Here is a 12,959-nt window from a genome sequence, read left to right as displayed (position 1 = left end):
TCTCTACTCTCTTCTAGGAATCAACCTGGTCTGCTCTGAGTATCAGAAGTGTGACGTTTTCCTGGAAAACATTCACATCCAAGAAGAAATGCTGCCCATGCAGACATAGCCACAGTTGCCTCCTCACATTCTAGCCCAGAGGTGTCAAATTCATTTTTTATAAGGGTGTGATTTGACTTGTCACTTTGTTGGGCTGGGCCTTGTGTTCCATAAGAACCTCAGAAGAGCCCTGCTGGATCAGACCAGAGAGGTCTAGTCCAGCATCCCGTCTCACACAGTGGCTAGCCAGTTCCTCTGGAGGGCCAACAACAGAGCAAAGAGGTCAAGGCCTTCCCCTGAGGTTGCCTCCTGGCTCTGGGATTCAGAGGGTTAGCGACCTTGGTCACCATGGCTAGTCAACACTGATAGATAAATAGATTCTACATGAATCTATTTATTCCTGTGGCCATAAAATGCAATGCCACGTGTGGGAGATAAAAACTTTACAGAGGACACCAGCAAACTCAATTAGCGATATCGTTTTTACTCAAAATACAAGCATGCTAAAACATTAATAGTCTTACACTATTTCTGCTATGCCCACTCTCCTATTTTCACCACCCGTTATTCGTGAGAACTGGGACTGACTGCAGCAAGGGTGGTCAAACTGCGTTTCTCCAGATGTATGTGGACTACAATTCCCATGAGCCCCTGCCAGTAGCAGGGGCTCGTGGGAATCGTAGTCCATGGATAACTGGTGAGCCACCGTTTGGCCACCCCTGTCTTAGAGGTTCGCTTTGACTGTTGTGCATGTTAGCTGTTGATAGACCACCCCTCCCTGAAGGCATCCGATGCTTTCATCAAAATTTTCATCTAGAGGTTATTCTTTGGGTTGCCATCCTCCAGGTGGTACCTGGATACCGCCTGGAATTACAATTGATCTGATTTCCATTCGAATTCCAGGAGAAAATGGCTGCTTTGGAGGAAGGACGCTATGACCTTATACTCTGCTGAAATCCCTGTCCTCCCCAGGCTCCATCCCCCAAATTGCCAGGTAGATCCCAAGCAGGAGTTGGCAACCCTGCTTGTCCTCACCTCCAGCAGCCTTAGGTTTATGCATAGCGTGAGGACAAATTCCCTAAACCCAGTCTGAACTCACTGCAGAACCGTATTGCTTACATCACATCCTGCCATTCTGAAATTGCCCCCTCATTTAAAATAAAGTGATCTGACTTCCTATCTGTCTACAAAGACCAGCCTCCAGGAGGGACCAGGGGTTTCCCTGGAATTACAGCTCTTCTTCACACGACAAGAAAATGGGTGCTTTTAGAGCAGTGGTTCTCAACCTGGGGGTCAGGACCCCTTTGGGGGTCGAACGACCCTTTCACAAGGGTCACGGTAGAGCGAGGAGCTTGGCCGGGGTAGATCAAGATAGAGCATTCATCTGTCTGGAGCCGTGGAAACGAGTGAGATGGGCATGGTGGGACAAGAAGCAGAGGTGAACTGAGAAACCCCGGGTAAAAACCAGTTTATATGCAATCATGAACAATGGCTCTTCACGCCATTGGTCAGTTTGGGTTTAATTTCAGTGAAAGAACCTTTGCATCATGAGGAACTGTATTGAGGGGTAGCGGCATTAGGAAGGTTGAGAACCTCTGTTTTAGAAGGTGGATAGGGCACTGTACTCTAGTCAGGTGTCTATTCTCCTCAGGTTCCATCTCCAAATCTCCAGCACTTGCCCAGCCTGGATCGGGCAGCCCTTCCTCTTCACCCCCCTGCCGTTGCCCGAGGTACATGGCAATGCTATATCTGCTCTTTCCTTCCCACTAAGCTGGTGGCAGAACATGCACTCCCTTCCTGAATCCCGATCCCAAGATGCAAAACACCTTTCTGATAGGTGGATCCCAGCCTGGTCTGGCTCTGAACTTTGCTGTTCCCATGGCAAGGACAGCATGATCCCGATAGTCCCCCATTCCTGGATTCTCAGGCCCGTCAGCCTTAATCCTGTCCCCATCGAGGACAGCTGGAGAGGATTAGATAGGATTCCTGTTGGGCAGCCGTCTGGAATGATCAGCCGTGATGGACAGTGCCAGAAAGGGGGTGGGGGCGGGTGGGGAGGCTTTTTGCTCTGAAGGGTGTTGAGCACTGCCTCCCCCCCCCCCCGGGTCGATGTTGATGTGACGCTGGCACAGCCATCCACTGGAGTCCGGATTTCCTAGTCCCGTTGACTGCCCGTAAACTGTCACGAGATTCCACTTTTAAAATGGCCAATTAAAACTGAAGCCCTTCAGCGGCTTCCTGGAGCGATAAAAGGGGGAAACAGGAGCCGTTCGATTCACCTCAGACACAAATGACATTTCCCTCCGCCTTTCCAAGTGACATCTTTCCACACGCCTTTGTAATGTACTTGTGTGTGTGTGTACATATATACACACAAACACACAAAATCTAGCTGTAGAAAGAAAGAAAGAAAGAAAGAAAGAAAGAAAGAAAGAAAGAAAGAAAGAAAGAAAGAAAGAAAGAAAGAAAGAAAGAAAGAAAGAAAGAAAAAGAGGCAAGCTGAGTGTATTTTTTATTATTTAGACCAGGGGTAGTCAAACTGCAGCCCTCCAGATGTCCATGGACCACAACTCCCATGAGCCCCGGCCAGCAAATGCTGGCCGGGGCTCATGGGAATTGTAGTCCATGGACATCTGGAGGGCCACAGTTTGACCACCCCTGATTTAGACTATGAAAAGAAACAGCTGGATTGCCAGCTACAGGTTGGGAAATACCTGGAGATTTTGGGGGTGGATCCGGGAGTGGGTAGATTTGGGGGCAGGAAGGGACCTCAGTGGAGTCGGATGCTATGGAGCCCATCCTGACAAGCATCCATTTCCTCCAGGGGAACTGATCTTTGTATTGTGGAGAGGAGCTGTAATTCCAGGGGATCCCCAGGCCCTACCTGGGGACCGGAATCCCTAGGCCAGGGGTAGTCAACCTGTGGTCCTCCAGATGTCCATGTCCAGCATTTGCTGGCAGGGGCTCATGGGAATTGTAGTCCATGGACATCTGGAGGACCACAGGTTGACTACACCTGCCCTAGGCCACGCCAAGCCAAATTGCAGAGAAAGGCGTTGTACTGGTTTTTATTGTTTAAGGGATTTTTAGGGGGTTGTACTGGTGTTTATTGTTTTATTGTGAACCGCCATGAGTTTGAATGGAGAGTGGCGGTATACAAATGCGAAAATAAATAAATAAATAAATAAATAATAAAAAATCTTTAATGATTGAATACCCCCTTTTTACCCATTGTGCATTCAGCTTCATCAGGGGGAATTTACTCAACTAATAACATAAAACATAAAATATATTAAGCGCATCATGTAGGCCAATTAAAGCTTGCTGAAGAAGATTAAATACATCATATTTAAAAATTTATAAAATGCAGGACAATTTCACAGAGCATGTACAGAAGGCAATTTATAATTTGTTGTTGTTACATATAACATTTAAACCAGCATTAACAAATACTACAATTTCACAAGGTGTGTACAGAGTGCAATTCATATTATAGGTTTAGTATGGGGTTATTCAACCATTAAAGATTCTTAATCCTTTTGCACATTTTTTCTCTTTCTTTTTGTTATAATTTGGATCGGAAACGGCCAGTTAACCATCTTGCCATGCAGGCAAGTCTCTCTGACCTCTGGTGGTCAGGCCCATTTTAACTAAGGGCAGAAATGGGGCTCAAGTTTTTATGGGTACAGAACTGACAAATGTCGGAGACTCGAGGTGTCTTTTGCATAAATTACCACCACCACTCTTATTTCTGAGTGGATCTTCCCGCAAGTGTATTTTTTCTCAGTCCGAGCCCTCGGTTATCCCACACAGTCCAAATCATGCCTTGCCTCACAAATGTGATTCTGAGTCTGTAACAGAATCTGGCTACCTGTAAGGGTTTGGCGTGGCTCCAGCCCCCAGGCTAGTGTTTGACAAATACAGATATTTAAAAAGTTATTTTTGATGCTGAATCCCAGTTTGCAGCAAAATGTAGAACTGGCAGAAGGAGGTAATCTGGGCTGTTTGCAGAGACATAGTACAAATAATGAAAGAGATCCTGCAGAAATACTCGCCGTAACCCTATTTCTTACTTACTGTTTCATTGATAGTCTTGCCTTTTCCCCTAATGGGGGACCTGGAGCTCTTTACATCATTCTCCTCTCTTTCCCCACAACATCAGCCCTGTAGTTTAAACAGAGTGTGTGATTTGCCCAAGGTTACCCAGCAAGCAAGAGCCTCTTGTGGTGCAGAGTGGTAAGGCAGCTGTCTGAAAGCTCTGCCCATGAGGCTGGGAGTTCAATCCCAGCAGCCAGCTCAAGGTTGACTCAGCCTTCCATCCTTCCGAGGTCGGTAAAATGAGTACCCAGCTTGCTGGGGGGTAAACGGTAATGACTGGGGAAGGCACTGGCAAACCACCCCGTATTGAATCTCCATGAAAACGCTCGAGGGCGTCAACCCATGACTTGGTGCTTGCACAGGGGATACCTTTACTTTTACCTTTTTACCCAGCAAGCTTCTAGGGCAATGCAAGGATTTGAATCTGGGGCTCCTAGGTCCTGACACATTTCAAACAGCAAAATCCACCTGCCAGGTATATCAAAAGTAGATTATTTCGTGTGTGTGTGAAAGCACCCTATGTCTTCCTCAGTAGTTATCTCCCTGTTTATAACTAAATGCATATCTAGGAAGCGAGCCAGTCTCCTCGTCTTTTCTTAATCTGGCACAAGGCCTTCTGTTCTAACAATAGCCAGCAAAACAGCTCTCTGTAAGTGAAAGTGCCTCTGGGCACATACCGATTGCCTTTGGCTCAGCACCGTGACAGCACAACCAGACCTCCTTCATCTGGGCTTGGGAAGCAGGTTGGAGAGACTTCTGGGCAATTTGGCTCACAGCACTGCTTAAGTTCCATGCAACCTGGGCATGTGCCCATGCAGAGCTGTTAGGCATCTGTGTTGCGTTCCCACTGTGCCATTGAGACCCAGACTGAGAGATATGTCATGTCGCGTTCCATGCAGAAAATGTAGTAGTAGTAGAAGAAGAAGAAGAGCTGGTTCTTATATGTTGCTTTTCTCTACCCGAAGGAGGCTCAAAGTGGCTTACAGTCGCCTTCCCATTCCTCTCCCCACAACAGACACCCTGTGAGGTGGGTGAGGCCCAGAGAGCCCTGATATCACTGCTCAGTCAGAACAGCTTTATCAGTGCTGTGGTGAGCCCAAGGTCACCCAGCCGGCTGCATGTGGGGGAATGCAGAATCGAACCCGGCATGCCAAATTAGAAGTCCGCACTCCTAACCGCTACACCAAACTGTAGTCCTTAGGGGAGACTGGTTCAGAACAGCTTGATGCGCTAGTTGACTGCAAACAAGGAATTTTTTTTAACACTGAGAGCCCATTAAAAATATGACACTTCTCCCCACCACCGGCCGTTGGAACTTGAGACACAAGATCTAATTCTGCATATGGCAGGGGTAGTCAAACTGCGGCCCTCCAGATGTCCGTGGACTACAATTCCCAGGAGCCCCTGCCAGCATTCGCTGGCAGGGGCTCCTGGGGATTGTAGTCCACGGACATCTGGAGGGCCGCAGTTTGACTACCCCTGGCATATGGCATCAGCTCTCCTTGTAGAGCTCCATGATTTGTGTGATGTGGAAGTCTTGCTTGACCCAGTACTCCTCATGCAGCCAGATGAGTGACCTTGGGCAAATCACATTTCTCTGAGAGCTCTCTCAGCTTCACCTGCTTCACAGGTTGTCTGTTGGGGGGTGAGGAAGGGGATTGGAAGCCACTTTGAGACTCTTTCCGGTGGAGAAAAGCTGGGTACAAAAATCAGTTGCTGCTATATTATTGTTGTTGTTATTGTTGTTATAATTCTCCCACAGCTCTCCATTCATGAGACGGAGGACCCCAACGATAACCGCTACCTGTTGGTGATGAAGGGTGCCCCGGAGCGTATCTTGGACCGCTGCACCACCATCATTCTCCAGGGCAAAGAGCAGCCTTTGGACGAGGAGATGAAAGAGGCCTTCCAGAATGCCTACCTGGAGCTTGGAGGGCTCGGAGAGCGTGTGCTGGGTAGGGAGACACCCAGGGGAGACCCAGAAGAAGAAGAGTTGGTTTTCCATACCCCAGTTTCACTACTCGAAGGGGTTTCAAAGCGGCTGACAATCACCTTCCCTTCCTTTCCCCACAACAGACCCCCTGTGAGGTGGGTGGGGCTGAGAGAGCTCCAAGAGAACTGTCACTGACCCAAGGTCATGCAGTTGGCCCCATGTAAGAGCCTCCGGATTAGAGGCTGCCACTCTTAACCATGGCACTGAGCTGAAGAGAGTGTGGTGTCCTTAGGAAGGGGTGTGTTATGTTATGGCCAGCAAGATCCTTCTAGGGGATTTTTTTAATGGAAGAGCAGCTGGATTTGAATCCAGGAGCCCCTCAGAGACCAATAAGTTTACAGAGGAGAAGTTTGCAAATGTCAAAGCTCTCATCTTCAAACAGGGGCCCTCAAAGCTCATACTCCCCTAAAAGATTTTGGGGGGAGGATGAGCTTTGAGAGTCTGCATTTGAATATGTGAGCTTTGATTCTCAGAACCTTCTTCCCTGAAAATTCTTGCTGGTCACTCAGGGGCTTCTAGCCTTGAATCTCTCTGTTCTACTACAGCAAGGGGGCAAAACTGTAGTTCTCCAGATGGACATATACTACAATTCCCATGAGCACCTGCCAGCACTGGCCATCTGGAGAGTTACAGTTCAGCCCTCCCTGTACTACAGATAAACATAGCTACCCTGAAACAGGGCTGCTAATTTTGGGTTGGGAAATTCCTGGAGATTTGGGGACCAAGTCTGAGAAAGGCATGATTTGAGAAAGGGAGGGTCTTCCATGGGATATAGTGCCATATAGAATCATAGAGTTGGAAGGGGCCTCCAGGGTCATCTAGTCCAACCCGCTGCATAATGCAGGAACTCACAACTACCTGCCCACCCACTCACAATCTGCCTAAGTTCATAAAGTCAGCCTCTCCATCAGATGGCTCTCCAGCCTATGCTTAAAAACTTCCAAAGAAAACCCACCACCTCCTGAGGAAGCCTGTTCCACTGAGGAACAGCTCTAACTGTCAGGAACTTCTTCCAGATATTTAGCCAACAGTTTTTCTGAATTCATTTCATCCCATTGCCTCTGGTCCGTCCCTCCGGGGCAAGAGAAAACAACTCTGCTCCATCTTCTCTATGACAGCCCTTCAAGTATTTGACGATATCACCTCTAGAGAGGGTTGCCAGCTCCAGGTTCAGAAATAACTGGATATTTTGAGGGGGTGGAGCCTGAGGAGGGGGGATTTCAGGGGAAGGACCTCAGTGGGGTTGAATGCTTTAGAACAGGGGTAGTCAACCTGTGGTCCTCCAGATGTCCATGAACAAGAATGCAAACAGCACAGCAGTCACTGTGTGCACATCTTTAAACAGCCCCGCGGCGGACTGAATAAAAGAGTAAGGGCTGTCTGGGAGAAGTTAGGGTGGGCCCTGTCCGGGATAAAAACTCGGAGGGGCCAATCAGGAGCTGCGAAGCGGCTCCTGATTGGCCCCTCCAAGTGTCCTTCCCAGCCCAAGCAGCCAATGGGGAACCGCGCTTTGCGCGGCTCCCCATTGGCTGCTTCACCCGGCCAGGGAATCACCGCATAGACTGGACTGCCAGCCGACGCGGTGAGTCGTCTGGGGCGCTGCGCCGCCTTCTCCTGATCCCTAGAGCGGCCTTGCCGCATCGCAGACGCGGCAAGGCCGCTCCAGCAGCAGGGAGAAGGCTCCAGAGAGCCGCCAATGGGGAGGGGGCTGCGCCGTCTTCTTTTGTCTTTGGGGAGGGTGGGGGGGGCGGGAGCTGGCCTTCTCTCGGCCCCAGGAGCGGCCAAGCCGTGGCGAGGCCGCTCCCGGGGGTGAGAGAACGCCGTTTTTGGCTTCGGGGAGGGTCAGGGGTGGGAGCCGGCCTTCTCTCACCCCCGGGAACGGCCTCACCATTGTTTCGAATAGTACAAAATGCAGTTGTTTTAGACCAGTAACCAGCAATGGCTAGAAAATACATAAAAGCGAAATAATTTTAAAAAGCCACCAGTTCCAGTGATTTTTCAGCCACAGCCTCCTTCTAAAAAAATTACTCAAAGAACTAAAGCAGGTTGGAGCTCCAAATGGCTGCTGAGGATCTTGACGGGCTCTAAGACGTAATACGGCCACCAAATTCAGCTCCTGATGCATTTTGTTGCCAGTCACATTCTCTCAGGGTTTTTCTCACAAAGCAGTTCTCTTAGAGCCCTCACCTACAACACCTGCTCTCTCACTTAATCTCTCCCACCCCACCTCCCTCACAGGGTGTCTTTTATGGGGAGAGGAAGGGAAAGGCATTTGTAAGCCGCTTTGGAACGCCAGCTAGTGAAAAGCGGGAAATCAAAAAGCAGCTCTTCTTCTTCTTGGAAAGGAAAAGAATCTCCCCCCCCCCCCAAAAAAAGATAAGATGAATTTTGTGACATCTCAGGTGCTAGCCTATGAAAGAGAACTGGCCTGTATTTTGTAGTGGTGGGGATGGGGGTGGTTTCTAAATCCTTAAAGAGGCAAACAGAATGCCCGGATCAGCACCTGGCCATTCCAGTTTTGAAGGGCCACCCAAGACCTCCGTCTCCTCCTTGCACAGGTTTCTGCCACTACTACCTACCCGAAGAGCAGTACCCCAAGGGATTCGCCTTTGACTGTGATGACGTCAACTTCACCATCGACAACCTCTGCTTTGTGGGGCTGATGTCCATGATTGACCCGCCCCGAGCGGCTGTGCCTGATGCTGTCGGAAAATGCCGAAGTGCCGGCATCAAGGTAGGAAGGCAGAGCACGTAGGGAAGCCTAAGGGCCAGAACTCAGATTGAGGGCCCCTTGCCCTGAGCTAAGGTGGCCGAATTCGTTCCAGAGAGGCCCAGGGCTAAGGTGTGTCTGTCCCCCACGGCGCCTGGTGGGTGTCAAGAGAGCTCTTCCTTGGTGCTAAGCTTGCATCTCTGCAGGTGGCAAATGTTTCTGAATTCCAAAACCTGTAGCAATTCAGAACATTTCCATAGTGCTTTTCATCAAATTCCAGGGCAGTCCAGGGTCTTACAGAACTGAATGCCGGAATTCCTTTGCTCCATGGCAGCTGGTTGGCCCAAGCTTCTATGACATCAGAGTAGTTCAGCCAATGGCAACTAAGCAGCTGTGGTATTTTGGGGCTTTTCTTCAGGGCAGACCCTGGGGGGAAAAGAGAGAAACATCAGCTCTCTCCTTAGAATCCACATGTGGTCTTTTTTCAACAACATATGTCTTTATTACAGTACTAGACCAGTAATCAAATTACAATGTACATAAAAGTATTCATTGGTAATTAAAATTGTATAGAATTTAAAACATCCCAATTGTAAGAATCAACAAAATTACATTTTAAAATTTGCATGCGTTATCTCTAGCAATTGAGACTATCTTTACCTAAGTTGCTCTGAATTCACCCAGCTCTTCCTTGTTTCGATTGCCCTTCAAGCAAAATTGACAACAGAAGTTATTTCAGTGTCTTTACCTGACAACATGTCTTTAATTGCCTCCAATTTGTACTTTTTCTGTGGGGACGATTAAAAAAGTTATTTTTTTTCTGAGTCAAAGGTACTTCCCTAGAAATAGTTTTGGCCCCGAAAGCACTTGAATAAATATCAGTTGCATCCGTTTGGAATCCCCACAAAAACTATGGGGCTAGCTGGGAAATGACCCCACTATAAACAACATGACTCTTGCAGAATTTTAAGTTGTGGGGATGCGCCCTGGTTTATAGCTGGAGAAAGAAATCTGTGTTTGGGGGGGGATGTGGAAGGAAATTTTTGTCTTTTGGGCTTCCTCCTGAACTTTCTAGCTCTTGAAAAGGAGCCCAGGCTGGTTTGGGGGCTGGTCCTCCAGGTTTTCTTTCCCCTCACAGCCTTCCTTTGGTTCCCCCATTCTTCTCCTCCACCAGGTGATCATGGTAACCGGTGACCACCCAATCACAGCAAAGGCCATCGCCAAAGGCGTGGGCATCATCTCAGAGGGCAATGAGACGGTGGAAGACATTGCCGCCCGCCTGAACATCCCTGTCAGTCAGGTCAACCCCAGGTGAGAGACAGGAGAGGGAGGAGCCAAAAATGGAATTGCACAGAGGGGAAGGGGGAGCAAAGGATTCTGGGTCTGGGATTCAGAGATTTAGGGCCTAGCCCCTACTGTAGATGGGCTTTGGGGAGGGGATGGATTGTATCAGGGAGCAATGTCATAGAGCAGTAATCCCCAACCTTTTTGAGTCTACAGGCGCCTTTGGAATTCTGTCATAGGATGGCAGGCACAATGACAAAATGGCTGCTGGGGAAGGCGGGGCACAAAATGGCCACTGTGGGAGGTGGAGCTAACTCCACACGCAGAGGAAGCCCAAGTTCAGGGGACAAAAAGAGTAGGGTTTTTTTCCAAAAAATGTGCTGGGGAATAAGAGTGAGAATAAAATGAACACTGTAGTTGACTCCAGGAGATCTATGGTCCCTGTCTGGAGGTTGGCAACTCAAGTCATGCAGAGTATTTTTACTTTAGTAGAAGTGTGGAAACTGTGGCCCTCCAGATGGCCATGGACTACAATTCCCATGAGCCCAGGGGCTCATGGGAATTGTAGTCCATGGCCATCTGGAGAGCCAGTTTGGCTACCCCTGCATGATAGCCTCAAGACTGCCAGGTTCTTTGTGACCAAGTAGGGTGACCAGATCCAGGCTGGGAAACTCCTGGAAACTGTGGAAGGAGCCTGGGGAGGACAAGGACCTCAGTGGAGTAAAATGCCAGAGAACCCACCCTCCAACGCAGCCGTTTTCTCTGGGGGAGCTGAGCTCTCAACGCTGGATCTCCAAGTCCCACCAGGAAGTTGGCCTCCCTACGGAACCTTCATGTTTAGCACCTTCCTATACACCTTCTCCAACTCCTGGGGGCTTTGGATTCCACATCCCCCTATGCTTGCATTGATCAGGAAAGGGGTTTCTATTGTTCTTGAGAAAAAGGAGTACAGAGCAAGCCTGGGAAAGGAAACCTTAATCCGCTACTCTTCCCAAACAACAGTCCTGCCCAGTCGCCTGGGGGTCCTATTCCCAGGTGTGGAGCAGCATTTCTCACCCTCTCTCACCCACCCAGGGATGCCAAAGCCTGCGTCATCCACGGCACGGACCTGAAGGACATGACCGCAGAGCAGATCGACGAGATCCTGCAGAATCATACCGAAATTGTCTTTGCTCGCACCTCCCCCCAGCAGAAACTGATCATTGTGGAGGGTTGCCAGCGGCAGGTAAGGAAAGAAGGCCCACTTCTGTGCCCCCACAATTGGTCCTGAGACTGTGCCTCCCCCTTGGGAGGACATCCTTGTATAAATCACGCTTGTCCAAGCTACGGGATGGTCAGGATCACCGTTCCAGGATTCATTTCTGAACGGTGGTGTGTGTTTCTTCTTCCCCACTCAGGGTGCGATTGTGGCTGTCACAGGAGACGGGGTCAACGACTCCCCGGCCCTGAAAAAAGCGGACATCGGAGTCGCCATGGGCATCGCCGGATCCGACGTTTCCAAGCAGGCAGCTGACATGATCCTTTTGGATGACAATTTTGCGTCCATCGTCACCGGAGTGGAAGAGGGTAAGTGGCAGAAGGGTGGATTTAGGATAGAGGCCATGATGGGATGGCACCCTCAAGGTCTAGTAGACATTTGGTGGTGGAGGCATCTTCAAGCTATGGCCAACTTATGGTTACCCTAGAGGCTTCTCAGAGCTTTAAAAGGGAATTTGCGGATTATGGATCCATCCGTGGCTATGAGCCAGGGCTACTGAAGGCGACCGCCATGTTTAGAGCCAATCACCTTCTGCTTCCCAGTGCCAGGAGGCAATGGCAGAGACCAAAACCTTCCCCTGATGTTGCCTCCTGGCCTTGTTGTTAGCCCCTGTGTGATGCAGGATGCTGGACTAGATGGATCACTGGACTGATCCAGCAGGGTTCTTAGGAAGGCCTAAGCCTCTGTGCCCTGTTGCTAGCCCTCCAGAGGAACTGGCTGGCCCCTGTGTGAGGCAGGATGCTGGACTGGATGGGCCCCTCTTCTGATCCAGCAGGGCTCTTGGAAGGCCTCAGCCTCTCTGCCCTGTTGTTGGCCCTCAAGGCTTCTCCCAAAGGATTCTGGGGGGTGTAGTTTGCTGACCATGCTAAGCAATCTCTCTTCTAGTTTGCCCAACATTACCCCCTTCTCCAAATTACCCTTCCTAGCTTTCCCTGGGAAGAGCAGATGGCTAGGGATCCATTTTCAGACAGCTGCATAGACATGCCCCACTTATGACCTCTTCTAAGCACCTTTCCAAACAATAAAAACCCTTTCTAGAAAGTTCTTTGACAATTCATTTTTTTGTCCTGGCTGCATTAAACTACTCTATGGGTTTTGTATAGAGCCTCTTGTGGCGCAGAGTGGTAAGGCAGCCGTCTGAAAGCTTTGCCCATGAGGCTGGGAGTTCAATCCCAGCAGCCGGCTCAAGGTTGACTCAGCCTTCCATCCTTCTGAGGTCGGTAAAATGAGTACCCAGCTTGCTGGGGGGTAAACGGTAATGACTGGGGAAGGCAATGGCAAACCACCCCGTATTGAGTCTGCCATGAAAACGCTAGAGGGCGTCACCCCAAGGGTCAGACATGACTCGGTGCTTGCACAGGGGATACCTTTACCTTTACCTTATGGGTTTTGTATGCGAGAGGGAGCAGCTGATGTTCAGATATTTATACCCCTATTCCCCAAAAAAGAGGACTGTGGTCAGAGGGAGAACATCTGCTTGGCACGCAGAAGGTTCCAGGTTCAATCCCTGGCATCCCCAATTAAAGGACCAGGCAGTGGGTGATAGGAAGACCTCCGCCTGAGACCTTGGGGAGCCC

At 49.5% G+C, this 12,959-nt stretch overlaps 1 protein-coding gene across 1 annotated transcript in view; it reads left to right on the top strand.

The window, feature by feature from the left end:
• The window catches only part of ATP1A3 (ATPase Na+/K+ transporting subunit alpha 3), a 48,499-nt gene that overhangs the window by 24,006 nt on the left and 11,534 nt on the right, over positions 1-12,959 (top strand). Inside the window, exons 12-16 of the mRNA XM_077336708.1 lie at positions 5,900-6,092; positions 8,689-8,864; positions 10,015-10,151; positions 11,199-11,349; positions 11,522-11,690. Coding sequence (XP_077192823.1) covers positions 5,900-6,092; positions 8,689-8,864; positions 10,015-10,151; positions 11,199-11,349; positions 11,522-11,690 — 826 coding nt within the window. The remainder of the gene's footprint in view (positions 1-5,899; positions 6,093-8,688; positions 8,865-10,014; positions 10,152-11,198; positions 11,350-11,521; positions 11,691-12,959) is intronic.

This window comes from Paroedura picta, chromosome 5 (genome assembly GCF_049243985.1).
Source record: "Paroedura picta isolate Pp20150507F chromosome 5, Ppicta_v3.0, whole genome shotgun sequence".
In the NCBI taxonomy this organism is placed as follows: Eukaryota; Metazoa; Chordata; class Lepidosauria; order Squamata; family Gekkonidae; genus Paroedura; species Paroedura picta.
The sequence above is the reverse complement of the archived record's forward strand: the minus strand, read 5'-3'. Positions and strand labels throughout refer to the sequence as shown.